The following is a 26868-nucleotide window of genomic DNA, read 5'->3' on the forward strand; positions in this document are numbered from 1 at the left end:
CATCATGTTGGAACACAGTCAAAAGTTCAACGGCCTCAATTACAACACTTGGAAACTGCGCACGTTATCGATATTTGAATATCGTTGCCTTGATCAGATTGTTTTGGGCAAGGAATCTCGTTTACAATAGCAGGTGATGATCAAGACAAACATGATGTGAAGAATCGAGAGGCCGTCATGCTTATCAAACTCTCAGTCACAGATGATCAACTCCCTCAGGTGACTTCAGGTAAAACAGCTACAAAGATCTGGAATCTTTTGAAGGATCTTCATGAAACGTTCGACAAGAGCCGAGTTTTCTTTCTGAAGAATATGTTGTTTTCTATCATGACGTATGAGAAGTCATCTATCTAGGCACATCTCACGAAGATCAAGGAGATCCGTGACCAGTTGGAAGCTATAGGCCGAACCATGGTGGAAGAGGGATATGGTAGTGATCACATTGAAAAACCTTCCCAGATCCTACGAGCATTTCATTGATACGCTCAATATCTCGTCTACTAGTGTTGATATGAAGTTTCCTGATCTCTGCAAGAAGCTTTTGCAACAGGATCGATGGAAGCTGCAGTTTGGAAGCAATGCTAGTTCGTCCATTGAACAGGCCTTCACAGCTGAAGTTTTGGATAAGAACAAGGGTAAAGGTTGTTAATGCATTAGTAGCTTCTGGAAGATAAGACTCTCCTAACCTATTAATCTCCTTTGTTCTGTTTTGATTATGCTATCTGATTTATGCTTTCCGAACTGAATATGTTTATCGGATTACAACATTGATCATGATTATGATATTGACATTGATAAAAGAAGGATTAAATCGACGACTTGCTTAACATAGTTAAGCGTCGATCTAATGCTATCGGGCTAGTAACCCGATAGCACATTAATGTCGATCCATAAATGGACCGGCATTAATATGCTATCGGGGTATTAACCCGATAGCATATAGAATGTTGTTGTTATTGAGTTTAGTTCATAAACCTGTTCGGGCCATTAACAAAGCATCTTAACTAAACACCGCTTCGAACAAGAGTTTAATTATTAATGTTAGTTACCAAACATAACATAGATCGGGATGTGCACTATCAAGAGGCACCGATCAATGGGTGCCTTGATCGGTCATATCTAAATGACATGACCGGTTAAGACATCCATTGACCAGTCCTCTAAACATATAAAGCCCGATATGAATCATTTGGAGAAGACATAGAAAACGTAAATGATCTCTCTCCTTCAACCTGCAAACGAAACAATAAAATATTAGACAATATTATCATATATATATAATAGTTCTTTTATTGCAATTGAATATAACTTTACATGGTATCAGAGCCAAGTTGATCGAACTTGAGGCTATTCAATTTTGTGAATAGTTTAAGAACAAGGTTATATACTACATCACATTTCTCCAATGGCCAGCGCAATCAGATTCGAAGACAGACTCAGAGGTGGCGATGATTTTTCAGCCTGGAAGTTCAGAATCCAGATGATCTTAAAGGAGAACAAAGTGGATTCATTTGTTCAAACTAAAAATGATCAACCTGAAAATGAACCTGACAAAACCGCATGGATTGAAGGAAATGAAAAAACAATCAAAATAATAGTTGATGGGGTGAGAAACAACATAATGCCCATCATAAGAAAACATCAGACAGCCTATAAAATGTTCAAAGCACTTGAAAGCACATTTGAGATATCAAATGCAAGTCGAACTCTGACATTAAAATGAGAAATAAATCATATCACCATGAACAAGGAGGAGACAATCAACGCCTACTTTATGCGGATATCAATTCTAAGAGATGAACTAGCAACTCTAGATTACGAGATCCAAAGCAAAGAGTTAACACTCATTGCTCTAGATGGGTTGCCTAGTGGATGGAGTACATTTGTCCAAGGCATCAGTGCGAGGTCCAAGTATCCTAAGTTTGAAAGATTAAGGGACGATTGTCTTCAAGAAGAATCAAGATTGAACAAGATGGGAATAAAACAAAAGAACATAGATGAAGACCTTCAAGTCCTAAATACTAGCACAAATAAGACAACCAAGAAGAAGCAATTTAGGAAGAGGAAGGGTCATCAAGGCAAGAACACTTCAAAGAAAGACCTATCACATATTCAATGCTATAGGTGCGATAAGTTTGGACACTTTGTTGCAAAATGTCCAGAGAGAGCCAAACAAGCCACATTTGCTAGAGCAGGAAGATCTAAAAGAGAAGATGACTCCCAAAACTATGTCCTCTACTCAGCACTTACAAGCCATGCATCAAATAAATCTAACTCCTGGGTGATCGACAGTGGTTCATCCAGACACATTACAGGGTTTAGAGAAGTGCTAGACTCCATGACAGAGGATAATGAAGAGGAAGTAACCATCGGAGATGATTCCTCACATCCAGTTAGAGGAATTGGTTCCTGCACCATCAAACTGAAGACAGGCATATCATTGCAACTCGAAGGAGTACTGTATGTCTTCGGTATCAAGAGAAATCTAGTCTCCATATCAGCCCTAGAAGATAACGGATACAGAGTAACCTTCATAGAGAACAAGGTGTTGGCTTGGCCGAGAAACTCTTCCATCAAGAAAGCTAAAGTCATTGGTCAAAGACGAGGCTATTTGTATGAGCTGTGCACAGAGCCCAATCTAGCCCTAATTCATGAAGCAACAAATGCAAATGAGGTCTGACATAGAAGACTAGGCCCCCTGAATTATAGAGCTTTGTCATCTATGGGAAACCTTGTCACAGGTTTACCTAAGTTGCAACAATATCATTCAGAGGCATGCAAGGGATGTGCCCTAGGTAAAAATATCAAGGGTGCCTTCCATAATAGTACTAGGAAAACAAGCAAAGTATTAGAGTTAGTTCATTCTGATGTATGTGGACCCATGTCCGCTTCCTCTCTAGGAGGATGTTTGTATTATGTAATTTTTGTTGATGACTACTCTAGGAAAACTTGGATCTACTTTCTGAAGTGTAAAGAATCAGAAGAGATCTTTAGTAGGTTTAAAGAGTTTAAATCACTGACAGAGAACTACACAGGTAACAAAATCAAAACCCTAAGGACTGATAATGGGGGGGAATACACATCATAATTATTTAGAGATTTTTGTAAAAACTCAGGGATTAAGAGGGAGTTAACAATACCTTATAATCCTCAACAAAATGGGGTAGCTAAGAGGAAAAATAGGACAATTGTAGAAGTTGCCAAAGCCATGATTCTTGATCAGAATCTAAATATCAATCTTTGGGCAGAAGCAACTAACACTGCTGTGTATATACAAAACAAATGTCCTCACTCTCATCTTGAACATAAAACTCCTGAGGAAGTATTTACCAAACTAAAACCAGATATCAGCCACCTTAGGATATTTGGGTGTCCTGTCTATATAAATGCACCTAGAGAAAACCTCAAGAAAAGACCTCTATGGGCCACCAAGACTGTAGCAGAAGCTCAGAAGTTTGTTGCTCCTTCAAGAACCTTCAGGGAAAGCAAAAGACCTAATAAATTCACTAGCTATGTTGCTCTCATGAATGATCTCTCTAAAAATGAACCAAACAATGTATCAGATGCACTTAAACATCAAGTATGGAAGGATGCCATGTCTGAAGAGTATCAATCCATTATGAAAAATGATGTTTGGGAAATTGCTCCTAGGCCAACCAAGAAATCTGTGGTTTCATCTAAATGGTTATTTAAAATCAAACATGCTGCAGACGGCAGTATTGAGAAACACAAGGCTAGATTTGTGGCCAAAGGCTTCTCACAAAGGGAGGGAATAGACTATGAAGAAACTTTTGCACCTATTGCCAGGTATACATCAGTAAGAGCTGTATTAGCCATTGCAGCAACAAAAGGATGGAAGGTACACCAAATGGATGATAAGACAACATTTCTAAATGGTGAAATCTCAGAAGAAGTCTACCTAGAGCAAGCTGAAGGGTTTGAAATTTATGATGCAGAGTCTCATGTGTGCAGACTCAAGAAAGCTCTCTATGGGCTTAAACAGGCCCCCAAGGCCTGGTATGAAAGAATTGACACCTATCTCTCAGGACTAGGTTTCTATAAAAATGATGCAGATCCTAATCTCTACTACAAAAGAAATAAAGGTGATATGCTAATGTTGATTTTATATGTTGATGTCTTATTAATCACAAGAAATGATCATCTTATAGATCAATGCAAGAATGATCTATCCAAAGAATTTGATATGAAGGACTTAGGACTCCTTCATTACTTCCTAGGATTGGAAGTATGGCAGAATTCTAACAATATTATACTAAACCAAGGAAAGTATACCTTGGACATCTTGAAGAGATTCGGAATGCATAACTGTAGACCTATGACCTCTCCCAAGGAAACAAATTTACATAAACTTAGAGAAGTAGCAACAGAGTCACAATCCACTGATCCTACACTCTACAAACAGATGATTGGGTCCCTGATGTATCAAGTGAATACAAGGCCAGATATCTGTTATGCTGTCAATGCCTTAAGTCAGTTTATGTGTGAGCCTAAGGAAATTCACTTGATTGCAGTGAAACACTTTATGAGATACTTACAAGGTACTCTAAACCTTGGTCTCAAATATGAGAAAGTCAATCTAGACCTACACGGATTTACAGACTCGGATTGGGCTGGGAGTGTGACTAACATGAAAAGCACTTCAAGGTGTTGCTTTAGTTTGGGATCAACCATGATATCTTGGATCAGCAGAAAACAGTCTTTTGTAGCTCAGAGTTCCACCGAGGCCGAGTACATTGCAGCTTCCATGGCTGCTCGAGAAGCAGTGTGGCTTAGGAAGTTGCTTGTGGGACTATTTGGTGAACCTATGAAACCCACTGTCATCCACTGTCACAACCAGAGCTGCATAAAGCTTTCTATAAAGCCAGTATTTCATGACAGATCCAAGCATATTGAGATTCCATACCATTATGTGCGAGACATGGTAGACAAAAATGTGATCAAATTGGAATATGTTAGCACAGGAGATCAGACTACAGATATTCTGACCAAACCACTTTCCAGAGTGAAGGTTGATCACTTCAGAAAAGGTTTAGGTATGATAGAAAGGTAATCTACTTTGTAAATAAGATGTTTAATGTGTAAACTTCTTTTGTCATGTTGAGACATTCTGGGTTTCACCCCCTTTGTTCATATCTAAGAGGTGACGATCTCTCAGATAATGAACACTTGTATACAGAAATCATAAAGTGACGATCTTATGATTCTCTAACCAGTTATCATGTTGGATCTCTGGTATGTCATGGATGTGCCATGATGGTGTTGTGATAAAACATTTGTATAAAATGCTTGTGCACATATCACAACTTGGATAAGATGAGAATTTAATCATCCTCATATGTTTATCCTTAGTATTGCATGTTTAGGCAATACTGATATCACGTGTTCAGGTGATATCTTGTCATAATGAAATAATGAATCTTTTATATCACATGGTTAGAGTGATGTTTTATATTTGTATCTTGTGTCCTGATGATACTTCATATCAGGTGTATTGATGATATATATTTTGGAGACTGACATTATGAAAAAGAAATGTGATGCAAGTTACTTTATCTATCTTCCAAAGCTAAGAGGGAGTGTTAATGCATTAGTAGCTTCTGCAAGATAAGACTCTCCTAACCTATTAATCTCCTTTGTTCTGTTTTGATTATGCTATCTGATTTATGCTTTCCAAACTGAATATGTTTATCGGATTACAACATTGATCATGATTATGATATTGACATTGATAAAAGAACGATTAGATCAACGACTTGCTTAACATAGTTAAGCATCGATCTAATGCTATCGGGCTAGTAACCCGATAGCACATTAATGTCGATCCATAAATGGATCGGCATTAATATGCTATCGAGGTATTAACCCGATAGCATATAGAATGTTGTTGTTATCGAGTTTAGTTCATAAACCTGTTCGGGCCATTAACAAAGCATCTTACCTAAACACTGCTTCGAACAAGAGTTTAATTATTAATGTTAGTTACCAAACATAACATAGATCGGGATGTGCACTATGAAGAGGCACCGATCAATGGGTGCCTTGATCGGTCATGTCTAAATGACATGACCGGTCAAGACATCCATTGACCGGTCCTCTAAACATATAAAGCCCGATATGAATCATTTGGAGAAGACATAGAAAACGTAAATGATCTCTCTCCTTCAGCCTGCAAATGAAACAATAAAATATTAGACAATATTATCACATATATATAATAGTTCTTTTATTGCAATTGAATATAACTTTACAAAGGTCAGTCCTTCCAGCACAAGGGGCAAGGTCAATATCCGCAGTCTTCGAAGAAGAAAAGTGTACAGTGTAACTATTGTCACTAGTTTGGCCATATGAAGAAAGATTGTAGGAAATTGTTGGCATCCGTGCAATCTAGGCTAGGAGGGTCTCAGGAACAGGAGCAGGTTCATGTTGCAAAGCGTTCTGAAGAGGAGTCAACCTTCTATGCTTTGTGATAAGCAAATTTCCTGTTTAGTAGGCTTTAACGATTTTCAACCTGAAAAATTGTTTGTTGGTTTTCACATTTTTTTTCCTCAAAAATTGTTCACAGGGTTTATAATTTTTTTCCATAAAAATTATCATCTATAATCCGCAAAGCTTGTGTGGGATTTCTAGGTTTTCACGATTTTTTCTTCAAAAATTGTTTGTTGGATTTTACGATTTTTTCCTCGAAAATCATCTGTAATACGCGAAGTTCGCATGGGATTTGTGATTCACGAAGCTCTCTAGTTTTGATCGATTTTTCTCCTCAAAAATCGTGCTTTGTTGCAGTTAGTTTGGGTCGCATTGTCAGGGCGAACATCTGCAACCATGGTATCTTGCAGTCTGTTTAGGAGTTGCTGGAGCAAACAATGCTCAGTACTCTTCTGCAAAAGGGTTTGCTGATTTTTTTCCTCAAAATCATGGTTTCAGGCTTCAGTAAATCGCGTGTGCCAGATCTCTAATTCGCGTGTGAGGACTAAATTAGCTTGGATGGCTTTTGGTACTCTTGGTCATCTACATTCTGCAGATCCTAGAAGGGTCTCCGTAGCAGCAGAGTGTTCTTTGCATTTGTGATCACAACACCTGCAGTGTCTTCTGTAGGGTATTGAGTTGATGACCATTAGGGAGGGTGTTAAAATAATATTAATATCTATTCTATAATGGTCATCTTCTATTCTTAGTGGTCATCTTAGTTGTCGACTTATTTAGCTATTTAGCTTTTAGTCGACTTGTTTAGCTTTTTTAGTACGTTAAGTGAAACTATTGGAAACTATTGCTTCTTATTATAGACGCATAGTTAGCTTTTTATTATTAAGCTTTATTTAGCTTTTTAGCTTGTTAGTTTTCACTTAAACGACTTGTTCTTAATTTAGAACATCGTCTTGTAATCTCTATATATACACTTGTACATCGTTGAATAGATTATCCAATTAATTTGAGCAATCAATTTTGAGCATACCTTTTCATAACACCTCTTTCCCTTGGCAAGCATTACACCTCTCCAAAGTTGTGCACTATCCTAACAAATCTAAGTCAGCTCCCTTAAAGAAATTATTATTATTTAAAAATTGCCCTTAATCTAGTCAAACCCCTCAATTAGTTGTATTCGGCCCTCTTTTATATAGTCATAGCCGATTTTAGTTATTTCTATTTTGGGTCAGCCCCCTTTCATTAATTCAATTGCTTATGTTTTTTATTATTTAAAGCTGCAATCATAATCTCCGGAGAGAGAATGACAGTCCGCCCTTCCCAAGATTGCTTGTTCACAAGCAATTCAAATTGTGATGACCAAGAAGGGAGTGCTCGAGATGATCCTCAATCAGAAATGGCTTGGCCTTTGTAACTTCTATTTCACCTTTTATTAAAATCTATCACACAATTTACTTCCGCTGCGCTACTCTAATATCATCTCAAGTTACAAATTTGAACCAGGATATGTTATTGTCAACAACTAATAACTTACCCAAGGCATTTGGAAATTTGCAAGGTTTGTAATTTTAAGACAAGTTTTCTCTCGTCTTACTAAGAGGAGCAAGGCTATCTTGTAAAAGCATTACTGGTATTTGCAAAAACTGATTTGGTGGGCCCTATGAATATCTCTTCGAGTCGAAGCAAGAGAAAACTTTCCACATATTTGTTGATGTTTGTAGCTAGGTTGGATTCCTTCTAGGGCCGACCTAGCACTTGTGGGTGACTAATTGGCCTATAGGCCTTAGTCACATTAATATGCAAAATCAATATGTAACTTGTGTCTTGATCTGGCCCTATAATGGGCAATGTAACTTGTGAATAGGGCTAATCCTATATTGGACATTGTAACTTGTACATGCAATGGGGCTGACCCTATATCGGGTGCCAAGTTTAGAGCATCATATTATTATCAATTGATTATCCTTGTGAGCTGACCTACGATGAATTAGGTGGCTAAAGTCACATATTTATACAAGGTTCATTCATACATCATAGGACACATTTTTGAAGACAGCGAATTACATCCTTCATCAGCAGCGAAGTTATCCAGTCAGCAAATACATCTCCAGGGGCAGCAAATTCATCTCCAAGAACAGCGAACTAAATCTGGAGCAGCGAATCTTCATTCATGGTCAGCGAATTGACTCCTTGATAGCAAATCATCTCCAGTCAAATATATTGCAGATAAGTTTATCATACTGTTGTGTATGCCCTAGTTCGGATTCATTATACTGCTGTGTATATACTGCTGTTCTTAGTGCTTCAAGAGTTGAAGCAGATTTGTAAAGACTCATATTGATTATTGTCTAATATAAGCTGAGATTAATTGTTGGGTTTTTCACCTCCAAGAGGGAGGTTTTCCCAGGGTACTCAGTGTTCATTATGTTCATTTGTTTAATTGCTATCAGTCTGATCTAAAATCTAACAATATTAAGATGAGGATTAGAAGTATGACACACATCTATGCAATGTTCTTTGTCAAGAAGGTTTTGGGGAATTGTCTTTTTGTTTCACAACCTTGCTCGTTTTGTGTGACTAAATTGAATTGACAAGGGGTGTGATAGATCTTGTATTATGTTAGATTAGTCATGTTACCGTGGTAGGGTAATCTTGACTGAAACTCCTCATTAATTTGAAAAATCCAAAATTCATAACCTAGTTACATATGGGATAAGTTTGATTTATTGGTTTGGCATTTGTATTTCAGACTCTCTTTGACTTACAAGGGGTTCTATGAAGAGGTTTTCCCTTTACCTGTCAAGAGGAATTTTTAGGAAATAGATTCTAAGTTGACACCTTTCAAAATTTTGTTCAAACAATTCAATATCCGATATTAAATAGAGGAGATGAAGGCTACTTAAATAGAGATTACATTACAATGTTTCTAAATAGAAACAATCGGTTAGCTGAAGCTAAAATAGCGACACGCTATTCTAACTCTAAAATTTCGCTGCCTGTAGGAAAGTGTGCAGAACACCTAAGCCGCGTCCACAAAAAACGCAGGAAACCCACAAAATCCGCAAATTGCAGAACACAACCGCCATCAAAAATTCGTGCCGCTGAAAAAGAAAAAAAAACGGACGGATCTGAATTAAACAAATTGTGATTTTCCTTGAAGAAAAAAAATGTGATTTCAAACCCTCAAAAAAACGCCTTCCACAATCTGAAAATAGCAACTCAGATTTTTTTTCATAAAAAAATATCTGGAATAATTTCCAAGTAGCTAAGGCACGAAATGTTTTAAAAGACTAGTCACCCGCTCTAATACCATGAAACCAAAAATCAATGTATTTTATTGAATGAATAACAAGTCTTTTATAGACAATTACAAGGCTCCTTAAAAAAAGATTACATGACAATGTTTCTAAAAAGAAACCATCGGTTAATTGAAGCTAAAACAAAAGCTAAAAAAAGTGAAGCTATTCTACCTCTAAGACTCTAAAAATAACTTCAGATGACAACTAAGACAACAATTAAGATGACCATTATACAATAAATATAGTAGCATTTTAATACCCCCCCCTTAATGGTCATCGTACTCACTACCCTACAGACTACAAGTCTTTGATCACAAATGCAAAGAAGGCTGCCCCTTCTCTTCATAACACTTCGATGTTGTTGAGACCCTCCCTGGATCTGCAGAATGTTAATGACCAAGAGTATCAGAAGCCGTCCAACCTAATGTAACCCCTCACACGCGAATTACAAAACCGTCACACACGAATTACTGAGCTGAAAAAAAACTTTGAAACCATGATTTTGACAAAACATCGGCAAACCCTCCAAAAAGAGCAACAAACACGATTTTGACAAAAATCGCAAAAACTTTTGCAAATGAGCACTGAGCACTATTCGCTCCAGCAACTTCAAAACAGACTACAAGATACCACATTTGCAGATGTTCGCCCCAGCAACTCTAGGTGCGACCCAAAATAGACTGCAAGATACCATGATTTTTGTGAAAAAACCGTCATACCTAAAACCTGAAGTTGGAGAAAATGGTAAAAACCCTAAAATAGGAACGCTCGAAAAAATTAGAAACCCTTACAAATAATTTTTTTAGGACAAAAAATTAGAAAAACCTACCAATAATTTTTTTAGGAAAAACTTATAAACCCAAATAACCAAAATCCCACGCGATCTTCGCGAATTATAGATGATTTTTGAGGACAAAATTGAAAAAACCAAACACGGTTTTTGAGGAGAAAAATCAATAAAAACCCAAACCACAAAACACCACATTTTTGTTGGAAAAAAAGGTGAAAAACCCTCCCATGATTTTTTCTGGCAAAAAATCAGAAAACCCTTTCAAAAAATTTTTTAAGGAGAAAAATTATAAAAAACGATCAAAATTTTTTTTTAGGACAAATCGTGAAAACCCAATGCTCCAAAATAATGCCTCACATGAAAACACCTTCATGCGGCAAAAACGGGATGACCTATATTGCAACAAAACCCTAGGCACATGTCTATGATACTTGTCACCAACAAAAGGACTCGTAGAAAAAAACATCACCACAGGAGCCGTGAAACCCATCATTGGCAGTAGAACCCATCGCTATGACAACTTAGGTCATTGCTAAACACTAAAATGCTGGCCCGAAGGAATTGTTGATATTAATTAGGGAAGGGCGGATTCATATTGCCTTGGGCAACATTGGAATCCGCCCAAAAAGGGGCTAGCCCCTTTTCCCTCAAACGTGGCCCTATCCCTCACGCTACAACCCACTCCTCAACCCAAAAACTCAACGTGCTGTCAAATAGGGCCGACCCTATTAAATAAAGGCAATTAAAAGGAAATAATTAAAAGTTAATTATTTGGGAAAGCCGACCTAGCTAAGGGGTTTCGCTCCACATATAAATAAAGATTAAGATTCATCGTTATTCATTCAAGTTAAGGAGCTCCCTTATCTTATGCGAAAATCCTTATGCTTGCATAAGTGCGAACTTCAGTCATCTGCAATTACAGCAACCCTCATCCACCATTAGGAGGTGCGAAATTCATCTTAAGGTATTGGCAACATTCAGTGTATGCACCACAAACTGATTGGAGGTCTACCATTTATACATATACAGCGAATTAATTGAAGGACAGTCATTTATGCATACAAAGCGAACTGTTTGAAGGACTGCCATCTAGGTCATACACAACAAATTCCTTAAAAGCCTACAATCTGGATAAGGGAGCAGCAGCATCTATTCTTCATATGACAGCAAGTGAATGTTGAAGGCAGTCACTTCATACCTCTTGGACAGCAACATCTGAATCTGCAAATACATGAGATAAGTGTTGTAATGATTACATAACTATAATCCATAATCAGATCTAAGGATCTTTTCTGGCTGGGTTTTTCCTCCTAGGAGGTTTTCCCAGGGTAACTGTGTCTTGCTCTCAATTTGTTCATTTCTATATTGTCATTTTCTTTCAGTTAAACAAACTAATTAGAAACTAAGTCTAAATTCTGAGTTATGTCAATCTGAAAGTGCTAAAATTAACAGGAATCGTGCATGGAAAAAAATGAAAAAAATTGAACACGGAAATGGAAATCAATTGCGCAAAAATCACCAATGTCACGAAAAAAATTGTGGAAAACAAAAAACCTGCCACGAAAAAACGATGCGACTCTAAGATAGAGCTAACGCCAAAAAGAAGCACGCAGGCTCAAACCTAGAGGTGAAAAATGGAAATTCTTGCCACTTCAAAAACCCTCGAAATATCACCAATTTTTTTTTTGAAAATTGCAGAATCATTTTTTCATTAAAAAACAATTAAAAAAATTTCTGGAATAAATTCTAGGTAAGAGGTCACGAAAAATTCGCCAAACTCTAAAAAAGCCCATCGACCCGCTCTAATACCATGTTCAGATAATTCAATATTAAACAGAGGAGACGAAGGCTCCTTAAATAGAGATTACATGGCAATGTTTCTAAAAAGAAACAATCGATTAACTAAAGCTAAAAATAGCGACAAGCCATTTTAACTCTAAGACTAAAAATAACCTAAGATGACAACTAAGACGACAATTAAGTTTCCCATTGTACAATAAATATAATATTATTTTTATAAATTTAATGATGAGGAGTGTTTCTAGATCTCGAGGAATTGATTTTATTAAGACATGAGTAAATCTAATTAGTTTGTGACATATAACATTGAACTTTATATCATGGAGTTTTGTAGAAGCCATCATATATGAATTTTGGTGATATTCAGAGATATGCTTGGGTATATCCTACATTACGAGTTTAGAGATAGATTTGACTACTTTGTTTTATTTGGGTAGCAAGCATATATACTCCAAAGTATTTTCACAAGCTCTAAGTGATTTGGAGTTGGCTTTCCATTAGATCGTATTTACCCCAATGATTGTTAATTGTAAAGATCTGGTTTAAAGATATCCTTATAACATATTTGTAGATGTGGCAGCTGTCATGGGATAGTTGTTTCTGATATTGGAAAGACATTGATTTGAGGATGCACTTGTTAGCTTTGTACTGAATAAACTTGTGATATTGAATATAATCTTGTGTATGTACTATGTATTGGGGAAAACTGTTTTTCCTTTAAATGATTTCAGTGTATTGAAAAGCTTTGTCATTAAGTTCGGAAGTGAATCAATGGAGTTTGTTTCAGCAGCTTCAGTTCAATTATGTTTCTTATCTTTAATCTGTTCATCAATCAATGGTATTCTTGGCTCAATTGATTAATTATAATCTTGTTTGAGGGGATGGAATATTAATAAGATGTGAAGATGAAGAGTCAACAGACACATCCCCACAAACACAAATACTCTTCCTAACTAGGTATGTCAGGACCCTTAGATTCCTATTTACTTTGATTTCAAGAATGTGGAAGATGGAAAAACTGAAGGTAATTACTTCAAAGATAAAACAATCATGTAACTTGGTTGGGTTCATAATTATAGGGGAATATTCAATGCAACATGATTAATATCAAAATCTTTAGTTGGCTTGTATAAGTAACCATGAAGGTTGAGGTGTCTAGCTCAAGTTACTTGTTATAATTGGTAAATTTATCATATCGGGCATTAACATTGCAACCTTATACTAACACACATTTGTTATTTGTTGTAGGTTAAGTTTCAAGAAAATATATAGAAATCTCTCATCTTGAGTAGAAATGTTGATAAGCATCGTGCCCTTACCCAAGAACCAAAACATAGGCAAGTTCTTTACTTTGATTGCTATGCATGCTCAAACCATAAGATCTAACTTGTACATATCGTGTAAAACTAGAGATTGTCTTCATAAGTTCTAGGTTTTAGTTTAGCTTTAGTTACAAGGGAGTTTTTTCTTCTAACTTGAAGAAAGGTTTATCCATGCACATTCCATTTTTTTATTGACCTGAAACCAACAAATTCAGGAATTAACACTTGTGCAATGTGTTATTGAGTTGCCAGGCACTTATGGTTCTAGCTTTTAGTAATTGGTAGGTTTGTTTGCAATATATGGATACATTTGATTATTTAAGATTTTGGCCATATCATGGCAGTCAACCCTCAGGTTTATGGTTGTAACACTTACATATAAGTATCACCTTCACCTATTGATCTGCAAGATTGAAAGGTCAATTTTCCCTATTTAAGTCAAGGAGTTTCAAGTTGCCTTTCATCAGTTATGGAACATTGAAGACTTGTATACAAGGTTGTTGGGGACTCAGGGTGAACTGAAGTTTCCTCACGAAGAAGACAACTTATATGCAAGTTTTTAAAGCTTGGTGTTTTTTCTATTTTTGGCAAATCCACTACTTACACAATCAGCAGCTCACATGACACTGTGCCGAACCAGCAAAGAACAGCAATTTTCTCAGATAATAACTATGGTGCATGTATTCTTCTTCAATAGAAATTCTTAAATTCCTTCTGAATAAGAGGACTTATAAAATAGGTAAGACACAAGTTGTCACATACTTCACCTAATTATTTTCTTTAATGCTAATGGGTATAAATATTAGTCAATTTAGAAGACAGGTAACTGGATATCAAAATTTGAGGATGTGGTAGACCCTCAACAAAATGTATCAGAAGATGCCATAGTGGGTAGTCAACATTTAGCTTACGGCCCAGAGCAGAGGCATTAACAGGAATTTAACTGTGGATGAGGAAAGCGATATTAGTGTGGGCCTAACTGTCCACATTTTAGAATAGTTCTGTCATAAACCACCATGACAACATGTAGATGAATATACGAGTCATCAGGTTTTGGTTGATTATTATATGCAAATTGATTTCTTTGTAGTTTCAGAAATGATATTTTCAACAAGCTTCAAAGTCACAAAATGGCATTTTAGGGGAATAAATTTTTTCAAGTACCCGCTAGTCTCTTCGACTCAGACAACTATAATTACATAAGGTGTATATGTGATAATATTATTCATTGAATGTTCTAGTTTATACATTACATAATGTATATATAGTTTAGTCATCAATAGTACTATACATCTGCCTATGATTATTTTGTTGTTTTCTAGGAAAAGTGTCAAACAGTGTTGGTGTAAATAATTATTCATCTTGGATATTATTACACTTTACTTAAGTTTACTTAGGAAATGCAATTTCATAGTAGTTTGGGTATGAGACACTTGGGTGTTTGTGCCACATTGGGATAGTGTGTGTAGGAGAAATTCCACCTTTTATGGTGTTGATCTTGTTGTTACACTCCACATTCAGTGGGTGATCCACCTCATGTGGACTATTATATTATTTCTCCTACCTACCCACACCTACTTCCTACCTACCCTTGTTTCTTATTGAGCCACATGTCATGTTTGTGTGCTCACATATCCCTAGCCTTGCCTATATAAGCAAGCTCATCTACATTGTATGTAATTATTGAATCATTATTATTGATCATTTTCTATTGATGAGAATACAGTTTATTCTTGTCCTATATTGTGTCTCTATTTTGTACATTTCATTGAGCTCTTAATCTTGGCAAAATATCACATGGTATCAGAGCTATTGGGGCTTCATTGATTCGTCTTGAAGAGGCATTATTGCGACGTCAAGAGGCAGATTTGAGGAGCAGCATCTTTTGGAGGCATCCTAGACCAGATATGACCCCGCCATTGTGTCCAGAAGGCCGTTTCCAAGAATTTTGGTTATAAAGTCGGCCTATTTTGGTGAGAAAACATTTTTCGCCAATTTTACTATAATCGTACGGATTTCGAAAAAAATTTATTATATTTTTCGAAAAAAAAATAAAATTATTTTCTGAAATTTTTTCAAAAAATAAAAAATAAAAAAAAATTGAAAAATTTCAAAAAAAAAATCATCAAAGAAAAATTAAAAAAAACAAAAAGCAAGTTTTCGGGGGGTCCGCAAACCCCCCCCCCCCGTGACCCCGTACTGCAGGTCTGTCTGTCTTTGCGCGTACTTGCCTACTGGACTCTGCAGGTCCGGACCTGCTGCAGCGCTGTCAGCCTGTACCCGCAGACCGTCACACCGCCGCCGCGCCGGACGCTCCCGCCGGCCACTCTGCACATCCCGCGCTCCACTCTCCGGCGCCCGCTCCTCCTCTCCGGTGCCTGCTACCACACGCCGCCCGAGCGCCTCAGCTCCCCCGCCGCTGCCGGCTTCCCTCGGCTCCGGCCGCTTCCACAGCCGGCGGTCAACCAGACCGGAGCACCCGCGCCCACCACGTGGCAGGCGGCCACTAGCCCGCGGGTACAATCCGTACACTGTGACACATCAGCCCGTACGCACAATCATCTGCCACGCTGACGCCACGTGGCTCACCCAGTCAGCAAATCCTTACGGTACGACCTGCACAGTCATTTGCCATGTCAATTGTCCGTACAGTACAGACGCCCAATCAGCAGGGGGCGAAGTTTTTGCGACGGTCATACAGCCGTCAAATTTAACCTAGTGACTTGCTGACGTCAGCGCCACATCATCATTTTTCAAAAATTTTGCAGGCCCCTCTCATTTGCATTTTTGATTTTGCAGTTCAACTTCAAATGGCTATAACTTGCTCATTTTTGCTCCTTTTTGGGTGCAATTTTTTTTTAAATGGGCTAGAATTTCGTGCTCTCTGCAGTGGTGAAGAAATTTTTTGATTTTGATGCACGGATTTTTCAGAAAATGCAGTTTTTGGTGACTGTACCTGAGTAATCCCAGTTTTTGCAACTTCAGAGGCTTCGTTTGGGGTCATACGACCTCCTTTTCAGGTGCCGTTTTTTTTTAAAGTGCGTATTTTTTCGTCTACTTTTACATGATGCTATTAGATTGATGCCATTGTAAGTAGAAATTGTACTTTCAGATTTTGGCCATTCTTGGCTCTCTTGGTACTTGTATATTTGCTTGAATCTCAGTTAGATTCATTGCACTATTGATTGAAGTCTCTTGTATCTCATTTGAGAAGTTGTAAAATTTGCATCATAAGTCCACTTTGCCTTGTTTTGCAAGTGGCTCATTGTAATCGCACTAAGTATAAAGTGCCAAAATCATCACTTTGGGGGGGTACTTTGATTGATTGAATTTGGGGGGGTGTCTCTTGTGCTTTTGTGCTCTTGTGTTCCTTCCTTTTTGCTGCTATGGGTTCTTCTAAGTTTCCTGATCCTCTCTTAACTCCACATAATTATGCTACTTGGAAAATTGATGCATGGAGTAAACTTACGGAAAAAGGACTCACTCATTATATTGATGGAACTATTGTTGCTCCAGCTGATCCTAAGGCTGATCCAGTTGGTCACTTGGATTGGCTCACTAAAAATATCATGGCAATTGGTACCTTAAGAAAGTATGTATCAAAGGATCTCATTTTTCATATTGAGAAATGTGCTCTAATCAAGGATGCTTGGCAAAAGTTTCAAGACTTGTATGGTCAAGTTGATGAGATTAGGGGATATCAAATTGATAGTGATCTCACCATGTTAGATCCCAAGAACTTTGATACTATACAAGATTATGTCACTAAGGCAAATGAGTTGAGGGCACAACTCAAAGATTGTGGCATTGATAAAAAGGATACTCAATTGATATTCAACTTGATGGGCAAGCTTCCACAAGAATATGCAACATTTGTTTCTAGTTTCCAAACCCATAGGATGACAATGGGTTCAAGCTACAAAATGCCTACATTTGATGCTTTCAATGAAATGTTGATGATGGAACAAACTAAGTCGATAAGCATGGGCATTCTTAAGGCTTCTAAGTCTCAAGCATTAGTGGCAAATCAAGGGAACAAAGGAAATCAAGAAAAGGACAACTCAAACAAGAAGAAATGGCAATCAAAGCCTAAGGATGAAGCACCATCTTCTCCACAACAAGGAGATTCATCCTCTTCCAAGAGAGATAATTCACCAAAGAGAGAGAGACCTACTTGTGCTTATTGTAAAAAGATTGGTCATGAGGAGCATCGTTGCCATTCTAAGAAGATTGATGAGCTCACACATATCATCAAAAAGCATAACATTGATTTGCCTAAAGTCTACAAGAAGGATGATTCATCAACTTCCACTTCCTCACATTCAAAAGGAAAAGGGCAAGCATTCATGGCTTCTACAAGTGGAAAGACTCACTCTTTTGGAACAAGAAAAGGAAAAGCTCTATGTGCTACTATCAGTCATGATTCAGAGAGATGGCTTCTAGATTCAGGGGCTTCTCGTCATATGGCATCTTCACAGTCTATGTTCTCTACATTTGAGCCTTGCACCATGCCACAGATTTTGATGGGCAATCATACATACATGGATGTGATTGGGAAAGGATCTATTGACATTGGGGATAACTCCTTCAATGATGTGTTGTGTGTACCCCACTTGACAAACAATCTCCTTTCTATCTATCAAATCACACATGGCCCAACTAAGAGAGTTGTGGAGTTCACACCTGACTCAGTTTTCATTAGAGACTTGGAGACTAGAGCTATCATTGCGACTGGGGTGGTTGATCATGCATCTCGGTTATACTCCTTTTCAGATTTTGTTGATGATGATGATTTCACATTTGATGATTCTATACATGATGATCACACTTCTTGTGATGGTTCAGATTTTGAGAACTTTGGACACTTGAACATGGGGATTCTCACATGTGACCCCATTTTTGAGTCTTGTATTTCATCTCCTCATATTGATATCACATCACCTATTGCACCTGATGATGCGGATAGTGCGACAATTTTGCCTTCATGTGATTCAGTGCAGCAGGATATTTATTGTCTTCCAACTTCAGATTCATGGGATGATTACTTGACAGATATTACAGGTTTGTTTGTGGAATCCTACATTGCAGATTTGGGAGACATCATTGATGACATTCATCTTCTCTTTGATGAAGGTGATCCTTCTTCGATTGTTGCGAGGGCACACTCTGACCCTCTTGTTCATTCTCTACATGATCATTCTTTCGAGGTTGACATGATTGTGGATACTTATGTACAACAGTTGGAGGAGGTCTCTTTATTTTTTGAGGAGACATGTGAGTCTTTGGGACATGTTCTACATCCATCTCCACTAGATCTTGGAATGCCTTTTTCAGCAGTGTGGCACAGTTTACCACCTTTGGAGGGGTTATCTTTCAGCATCAGCATGGGGACACTTGAGCAGTTTTCAGAGATTCCTTTCATCATGAGTTTTCTTCATACATCTTCCCTTCATGATTGGGGAAACTTCATGGATACACCTTTGGTTTTGTTTCTTCCTAAGGGGAGGAATGTTGTTCGACGTTCATGGAGCAATTTCTTCATACATCGAGCTTCTATCATTGGTGCAGATTCCACATTGAAGGGGGGCTTCCTAGCTTCTCTTCTTCTCTCATATGGGGGGGACTTTTTCCTCACATGGGGTTTTGTTCCTCACATTCTTCTATGAGAGTTCTCTTGTATGTTTTTCATCTCTCTTTTTGGGGGAGGGTTTTTCCCCATTGGGTTTTTCTCTCTTTCCCCACTTTGTGAGAGATTTCATTGCATTGGTTTGCATGCATGTGCATTTGTACATGGGTACCTAACATGGCCTCGTAGCCGGGACCCATCTTGCATTGCTTAGTTGCATTGTAGACTTAAGTGCATTCCCCTAAGTTGCACTTAAGGGGGGGTGTTGGTGTAAATAATTATTCATCTTGGATATTATTACACTTTACTTAAGTTTACTTAGGAAATGCAATTTCATAGTAGTTTGGATATGAGACACTTGGGTGTTTGTGCCACATTGGGATAGTGTGTGTAGGAGAAATTCCACCTTTTATGGTGTTGATCTTGTTGTTACACTCCACTCTTGTTGTTACACTCCACATTCAGTGGGTGATCCACCTCATGTGGACTATTATATTATTTTTGCTACCTACCCACACCTATTTCCTACCTACCCTTGTTTCTTATTGAGCCACATGTCATGTTTGTGTGCTCACATATCCCTAGCCTTGCCTATATAAGCAAGCTCATCTACATTGTATGTAATTATTGAATCATTATTATTGATCATTTTTTATTGATGAGAATACAGTTTATTCTTGTCCTATATTGTGTCTCTATTTTGTACATTTCATTGAGCTCTTGATCTTGGCAAAATCTCACAAACAGCAGTCTGCTAACGTGCGTAAATGTTCACTGCAAGGAGTGAATATATTCTGTTACAGCAACTATATGATTAAAAAAGTTACTTATCAAAAAAAAACTTTATTGCTTATAATAGTGTTAAACTTGTTAGAGACTTTTAGAAGTGTTTTGGAGTGTCCCTTTAACCTCCAGGCTGGCAAGATCAAAGCTTTGATACCAACTGTAATGTCCCTTATCGGGTTATTCCTAAATTTTGCCCTAAAATCACAATTTCAACTAAAAATAAGAAATGTAATATAGTTAAGAGTATAAATTTACGAATTGAAAAGCCTTTTAACAAGATTAATCCTGGTTTAGGTCTTACACACAATATTAGCCAATTGGAAATTGAGATTAAATCATAAGTCGATATAACATCTATTTTTGTTTAATCATTAATATACATCATAAAGTCATATAACATTCTCATGTTAACATCTAATTAAGGTATTAGCCATTCCAATGTGGATTCCCATAACAACCTCATTAAGAATTCGTTGAAACGTTTGGAAACCGTAGTCTCAAGGTTGGTTGCCCTTGTCCTGAGAGGGCATGGAAGGTGGACCACCCTTCCATCCCTCAGTTCACCTTGGAGGCTGGCCATCCTCCTTGTTCAAGCCCAAGGGCACACTAAGCCCCTTGCCCATGAACATCTATCTCAGGGTGGCATACTTGATGGGATCTCGAGCCCAAGGGCACACTAAGCCCCTTGGCCCACAAGCATAGCATCTATCTCAAAGTAGTGTACTTGATGGGAACTCAAGCCCAAGGGCACACTAAGCCCCTTGGTCTACAAGCATAGCATTTATCTCAGGGTGGTGTAATTGATGGGATCTCAAGCCCAAGGGCACAGTAAGCCCCTTGCCCATGAGCATAACATTCATCTCGACGTAGCGTACTTGGGTCTCGTTAACTTTGAAGGTCGGACGTCCTTCCTATTTGCAATCCGTTCTCTAAATTCCAAATAGATTATTAAACGAATCCCTTATCACATATTTATAGTAAAGATAAGCATTTAGATTACTTGCAAAGGTTAATAATTTCTGCAGGGATCTCTATTGCATGAACACATATGTATAGATCTATAGTTCTATTTATTTATCAGATTTATCTCTTATTTAGAATTGCTGCTAATATCTGCTTATTTTCCTTGATTTTCCGGTGCCTTTCGTGCATGAATCGTTCTTCCTTTTATATCTCTTATTTGGATAGAGTCATACCTTTTCATAACACCCCTTTCCCTTGGCAAGAGTTACACCTCTCTTCAAAGCTTAGCGCTAACCTAACAAATCTAAGTCAGCTCCCTTAAAGAAATTATTATTATTTGAAAATTGCCCTTAATTTAGTCAGCCCCTCAATTAGTTTTATTCAGCCCTCTTTTAAATTGTCATATCCGATTTTAGTTATTTCTATTTTTAGTCAGCCCCTTCCATTATTTCAATTGCTTATGTTTTTTATTATTTAAAGCTGCGATCAGGATCTCAGGTGGGGGTATGACAGTATGCAACCCATATTCACACTCATTATATTTGTGGTGGACTACTGCCTTGAAAATTTCATGCTGAAAATTCTTTTCCTACCTTGAAAATAAAAGCTCATTCTATGACTTACTTGTACTCACTATTTTATACTCCCTGTATTCAATTAAAATTGGCAATCCATTCAACAGGACAATCGAGAAGCATTTCATTTCATTAATTTAATAAGCTCTGTTATATGATAATTATGGAAAGTAAAACCTTGCTCAATATTCATTTCTGCATGTTCCTGCCTAGAGTAAGAATCCGAAGCATAAATCATATACAACATGACAACATGTACAACAACAAACCACACATATCTGATATTCTTATATGCCACTAGCAGCAACAAATCAGATAAATTATAATTAATTTCCATACTCAACTTTACCTTAAAAAGTAAAGAGCAATAATTACTATACTTCCATAACAACTAAGCATATCCAACAGGAATTTTCCCTACCAACAGACTTTAACACTTAAGAAAATCCCACAAGACTGTTACCAAGACCATATGAAATCCTAATTCCTTCTTGTTGAATATTTTCGTTATGACAAAAACTCAATGACACCAACACAAAGGCAAGACAAAAGGGTCCCATAAAATCGACCAAGATGGGTTTTTTTTTTTTTGAGAGATACAAAATGGCACATTTGGAAAATGGAAGGCAATCAGAGGCACACTAATGGAATCCTTGTTGAAAAGATCATAACATCTATCAAAGAGAGATACTCCAGTAATTGATGACAAGTCCTTTGTTCCAACCACAACAGTGTCATGCATGACCTTGTAGGCCTGTGTCTAGAGCCTCATAACAGCAATGCTGAAATGCATGATGATATCACCATTACTCAAGATGTCTAGCCAGATAAAAAAAATTTGGTATTGAGAGCATGTTCCACTAATGCTAATGCTAGAAAACTTCTCGAAGCATTCACTAGGGCTAGGCACATCAAGGTCCATCATGATCCAAAAACATAGTGCCAACACTCGTGTGGTAGCTACTATGCCAAATAATTGAGGGAATGAATTGAATTAAATGGTAAGTGAAATTACAAGAGTGTAGAAGCTGTAAAAGTCATGGGCATTGCTGCCAAACTTGATGCGAGGTTTGAGCTTAAAGGAAAAGGACCTAAGCTCGCAACCATTTTTTACCTCCTTGGTGCAATAGGTGATAGTGATGGGGATGCCCACTAGTGTGAACACATCCACCAAATCTCCTATCACTCTTCTCATCATCAATGGATCTCGAGACATTTTTCAATGTTGCTACTTTGCTCTCTATTTTCTTTTCTCTATTGGGGTACAATTGTAATGTCCCTCTTAAAAGTTAAACCTAGGCTAACCCTGCAAATCAATTTGCTAAATTCAGTTTGGGATTACAATTGGGTTTCATTTAATCCAGTTTGAAGATTAATTAGTCAACTGTATTTTAATATCTATAGGACAAAGTGCAAGGTGAATTCATCAATTAACAATCACAGAGAAGACAAAAAACAATTAAGTGATTAAGGTTAGTTGCAACATTCAAGGGATCAGTTGCCACATCGTATCAAGAATAGCTCTTCATTGAAATCATGACTTCATGAAATAGAAGGAATCGAAGGAATTAGAAGACATGGTTCAAAGGGTGAAAACAATCAGTAATTCAAGGCAGCCGTTTCCAAAAAGGGGTTAAATAAATCACTAAATGAAATTATAATCAAGTGTATTAATTAATAGGCATTTGAAGAGTTAGGCGTATTGGAGGAAAAAGGCATTTATGAAAGACCAAGCAAAGACAAGGAGCATATTGAAAAAACATTTTATTATCCAATTTCTACTCCTTGTGGAGCATGGAACTATAGTTCGATTAACCTGAGGATGAAAACCTTCTAGGTTTGGAATTGGAGGACAAAAACCCACAATTCGAGTGCTCTCACCATTGTGTAGATTCGATAAATTTCAATTTCAATTAAAATATACTTTCAACCAGCAGCTGGTCGTGGCATTCTAAGGTGGATATCTAGCAGATTTGGGGGCATTTCATTACGAAGTAGACTGATGCAGATTTAGAGATAGATTAGCAGCCACTGCAGGAGATAAATTCAGTCTTTCTGAGCTATATTCTAAACATTATATCTGATTAGAGGATAAACTATTAAACTGCAAATTCTGGGTTGATTTCATCAAGAAGTAATAAGGATTTCATATTTAATTGTGCAAATTATTATGAATGTAAGATAGGATATGTTATATTTTACAAATAAAAAATAAATGAATAGAGACTCAAGTTCTGGCGATGGATAAAAAGCAGAGAAATGGAGAGTAAGTTGGTGGGAGAAGTAATGAATGCTAAGATTTGATCTGCACTAAAGATATGATATGTGATGATGGCATGGTAGATTGCTATAAATTTTGTTACCGCCACACAACTGAGTAGAAGGTAGTTCCGATCATCTCAAAGTTGGAAGCCAATACGAGACAAATTTTCATAGTGAAATTTTCCACACAAAATATCGGCCCATTGAACAAGCTCTGGTGGTGATGTCTCAACGTACCTGACATTTTGCCTCTTCATTTCAATGCAATTTTCCAAGGTGATGCTGCAATGGCCGATTTCTGCTTAAATGAAATTCAAAATGGATAATCATGATAGACTTTGAATGCAACCTCGTTTGGTGAGGAATTAGATGCCATATGCTAAACTAAATTGCGCTCACTACTTTAGACTTCGGTGCAATACTCTACGTCGGATTAAGTTTATATCTATGGGTATACTACCAACTTCAAATGGTACGGGACGATTTCTTCCCTGGGACGAATTAAATTTGCCGGTGATTTTCGCGACCCGGTTTACAGGTCTGTGACAATTTACCAGCTGTAAGCTTCTATAAAATATCGCCTGCTAATCAATTAAACTATTTGATTTTACTCTCCTCTATGCATGTGAATATTTTCTTTGATAGTAATTTGCGTTGGTTGTTTGATGTTGTGAAGCACATTTTTGCTATTTTTACCCAAAATTAGATGTTGGTAACACATAATTTAATCATTTTTTCCACAACAAATATAGTATTATATACAAACTCTGGATCTGAGACAACAATTAAAAAAAGCACCTAAAATTTCTCTATATGAAAAGCTAAAAATAATGAATTCATATCAAACATAAATTTGACTGGAATTAAGAGGACCCCAAAGCTGCTTCGCATGATAAATTCAGGAAAAAGAAGCAAATGAATTTAGAGTGGAATAAAGGGGGCCCGAAAGCTGCTTCGCATTACAAAAAACATAAATATGAGTTGAATTAAGGGAACCCAAAATGCTGGATTGAGAGGAGAAGGTTTGGAAACACACCTGCAACCTTCAATATGAAATTGGATGCCGAGAGAGGTGTTGTATATCTCACTTCCCGTGTTCCATCCTCACTCCAGTTGCTCGCTTCCGCATCATCATCGCCATTTACTTCACTGTGATATTTTTTGAAGAACCTGTCGTCCCCAAACAGAAACGAAAATGCAGCCTACATATGCAAATTTGAGTTTAAAAATCAAATCGATTATACCTCCAACGCATGAAAAAATAAATAAGATTGAATTGAATTACCTGAGGTTCAAGGAAATTGATTGAGTCCTTAATCTGCAATTTTCTCACCATTATTGTATGCTCCCTCGCACCTGTACATGATGACTTGAAATGATGTGCAAAGAGGGGCAGGAAAAGAGGAATACGTGAGGATGAGGTGTACCCTCTCAGTGCATCCCGAATCTTCTTGTATGATCATTATGCCTTATCACTGCCTGCTTCCCTCCATGCACATGAATAATAAAAGCGTAGGTTCACTAGACTTTTCGGCCCTCTTTTCTGGTCTCGTGTGTCCTCTAACTAGCAAGTGGACCCCTATATATAGGTTCCGTGGGACACACTAACTAGCAATTGAATTTATATAATTTTTTTCATTCCCATAAAAGTTGTAAAAGAAATGAATGAATGTTTTTATAAAATCTACGAATTCAGATAATTTATGGGACTTTCAGATAGCTAGCAAAAGAAGCATGTAAAGCTTAAATTAAATATTGTGATTGCTAAACCTCCCTTTCCTTCTACATCTTGGATCTTCTACTGCATATCTTGATTAGGAAATCAGCAACCCTTGTTATCTTTTATTTGTCAAATAGGTTAATCAAGGTGTTTTACATTTAGTGACTCAACATAGTTGATCCAAATATCATTGTAGGTCGGGCACTCCATGATGTAATGTCATTCTATCTCCACCACCCCTTGAGTGCAATATCTACATCTTTTATCTTCCCATTCCTCTTTAGGTATCATCCATCTTCCTGTTTCGCATCTAAGTTGATATGAGTTGGTCCTTATTTGTGCAATCAACATTTTTGCCTTCCATTTTATGTCCATTCCTATGTAGTTCTTTTGTGTATGGTCATGTGTGGGATTGAAATGTTCGATATAGTATTCCTTTCTCCTCCCTATTTGACCTGCCCACATGTTTTCTTTGAATTTTTCTTACACTTACTTTTTTATTTCTCCATTTTTATTTAAGCAATCTTTTATGTTAATATCCCACTTATTCATCCATTTAATGTTTTGTTTCATCCATGTGCTCTTCCTTCTATCTAGTTTCTCTCTTGTTGTCATTTTTGGCCAGCAATGTATCTCATGTTTTCTAACCTTCTTAAATAACCTAGCAACTAAAACATAGTTGATGCCTCAATAGGAAAAGCCCCTACTTCCGCTAGGATAATCTCATATGGGATAGATGATTTAATCTTGAGGCTAGTTGTAATTAAATGTTTTGTAATCTCTTTATTTGTCTCTCTTTCCTTGTTGTAGTGTTGTTGCCCCCATACCTCACATTTGTATAGTACCACAGGAACCACAAGAATCCCAAAAAGAGTTTTCTTAGTTTTACAGTCCCATAATTCAACTCTTCTACATCAATTTTGGAATGAGTATGAGGCTTTCCATCCCCCTTGGATGCTTTTTGCTCTACGTGTTTCCTAGTTGAGTTTATTGTGGAAGTCCAAACCAAGGTACTTATATTCATTAACCATTTGTAAGAGGTTGCCCTCAAAAAAAAATTCTCTATGGACCTACTTTCTCTTCAAGGTAAAGATTATGACCTTGGTTTAGCTAGTTCACCTGCATCCCCACCTCATGGAAAAAATGTTCTAGAGACTTCAAGTGTTTTTTCAAATCTTATGTTGCTTTTGCCATTAAAATAAGATCATCAACATATAGAAGCAACTTTTATACATAATTGGTCAAATGAACTTCCCCACCACCAGACTCGTCTATACATTC

General features: G+C 37.2%; 1 protein-coding gene across 2 annotated transcripts in view; it reads right to left on the reverse strand.

Moving 5' to 3' along the window:
- The window catches only part of LOC131080018 (uncharacterized), a 41953-nt gene extending 16533 nt beyond the window's left edge, over nucleotides 1-25420 (reverse strand). Inside the window, exons 1-2 of one of the 2 annotated variants that reach the window (XM_058018090.2) lie at nucleotides 25153-25420; nucleotides 24904-25069 (exon numbers count right to left, since the gene is read on the reverse strand). In XM_058018090.2, the coding sequence (XP_057874073.1) occupies nucleotides 24904-25069; nucleotides 25153-25203 (217 nt within the window). In that variant the 5' untranslated portion in view covers nucleotides 25204-25420. The remainder of the gene's footprint in view (nucleotides 1-24903; nucleotides 25070-25152) is intronic. The other variant, XM_058018089.2, reaches the window with a different exon arrangement.
- Between the last annotated feature and the right edge of the window lie 1448 nt (nucleotides 25421-26868).

This window comes from Cryptomeria japonica, chromosome 3, assembly GCF_030272615.1.
Source record: "Cryptomeria japonica chromosome 3, Sugi_1.0, whole genome shotgun sequence".
Taxonomy (NCBI): domain Eukaryota; kingdom Viridiplantae; phylum Streptophyta; class Pinopsida; order Cupressales; family Cupressaceae; genus Cryptomeria; species Cryptomeria japonica.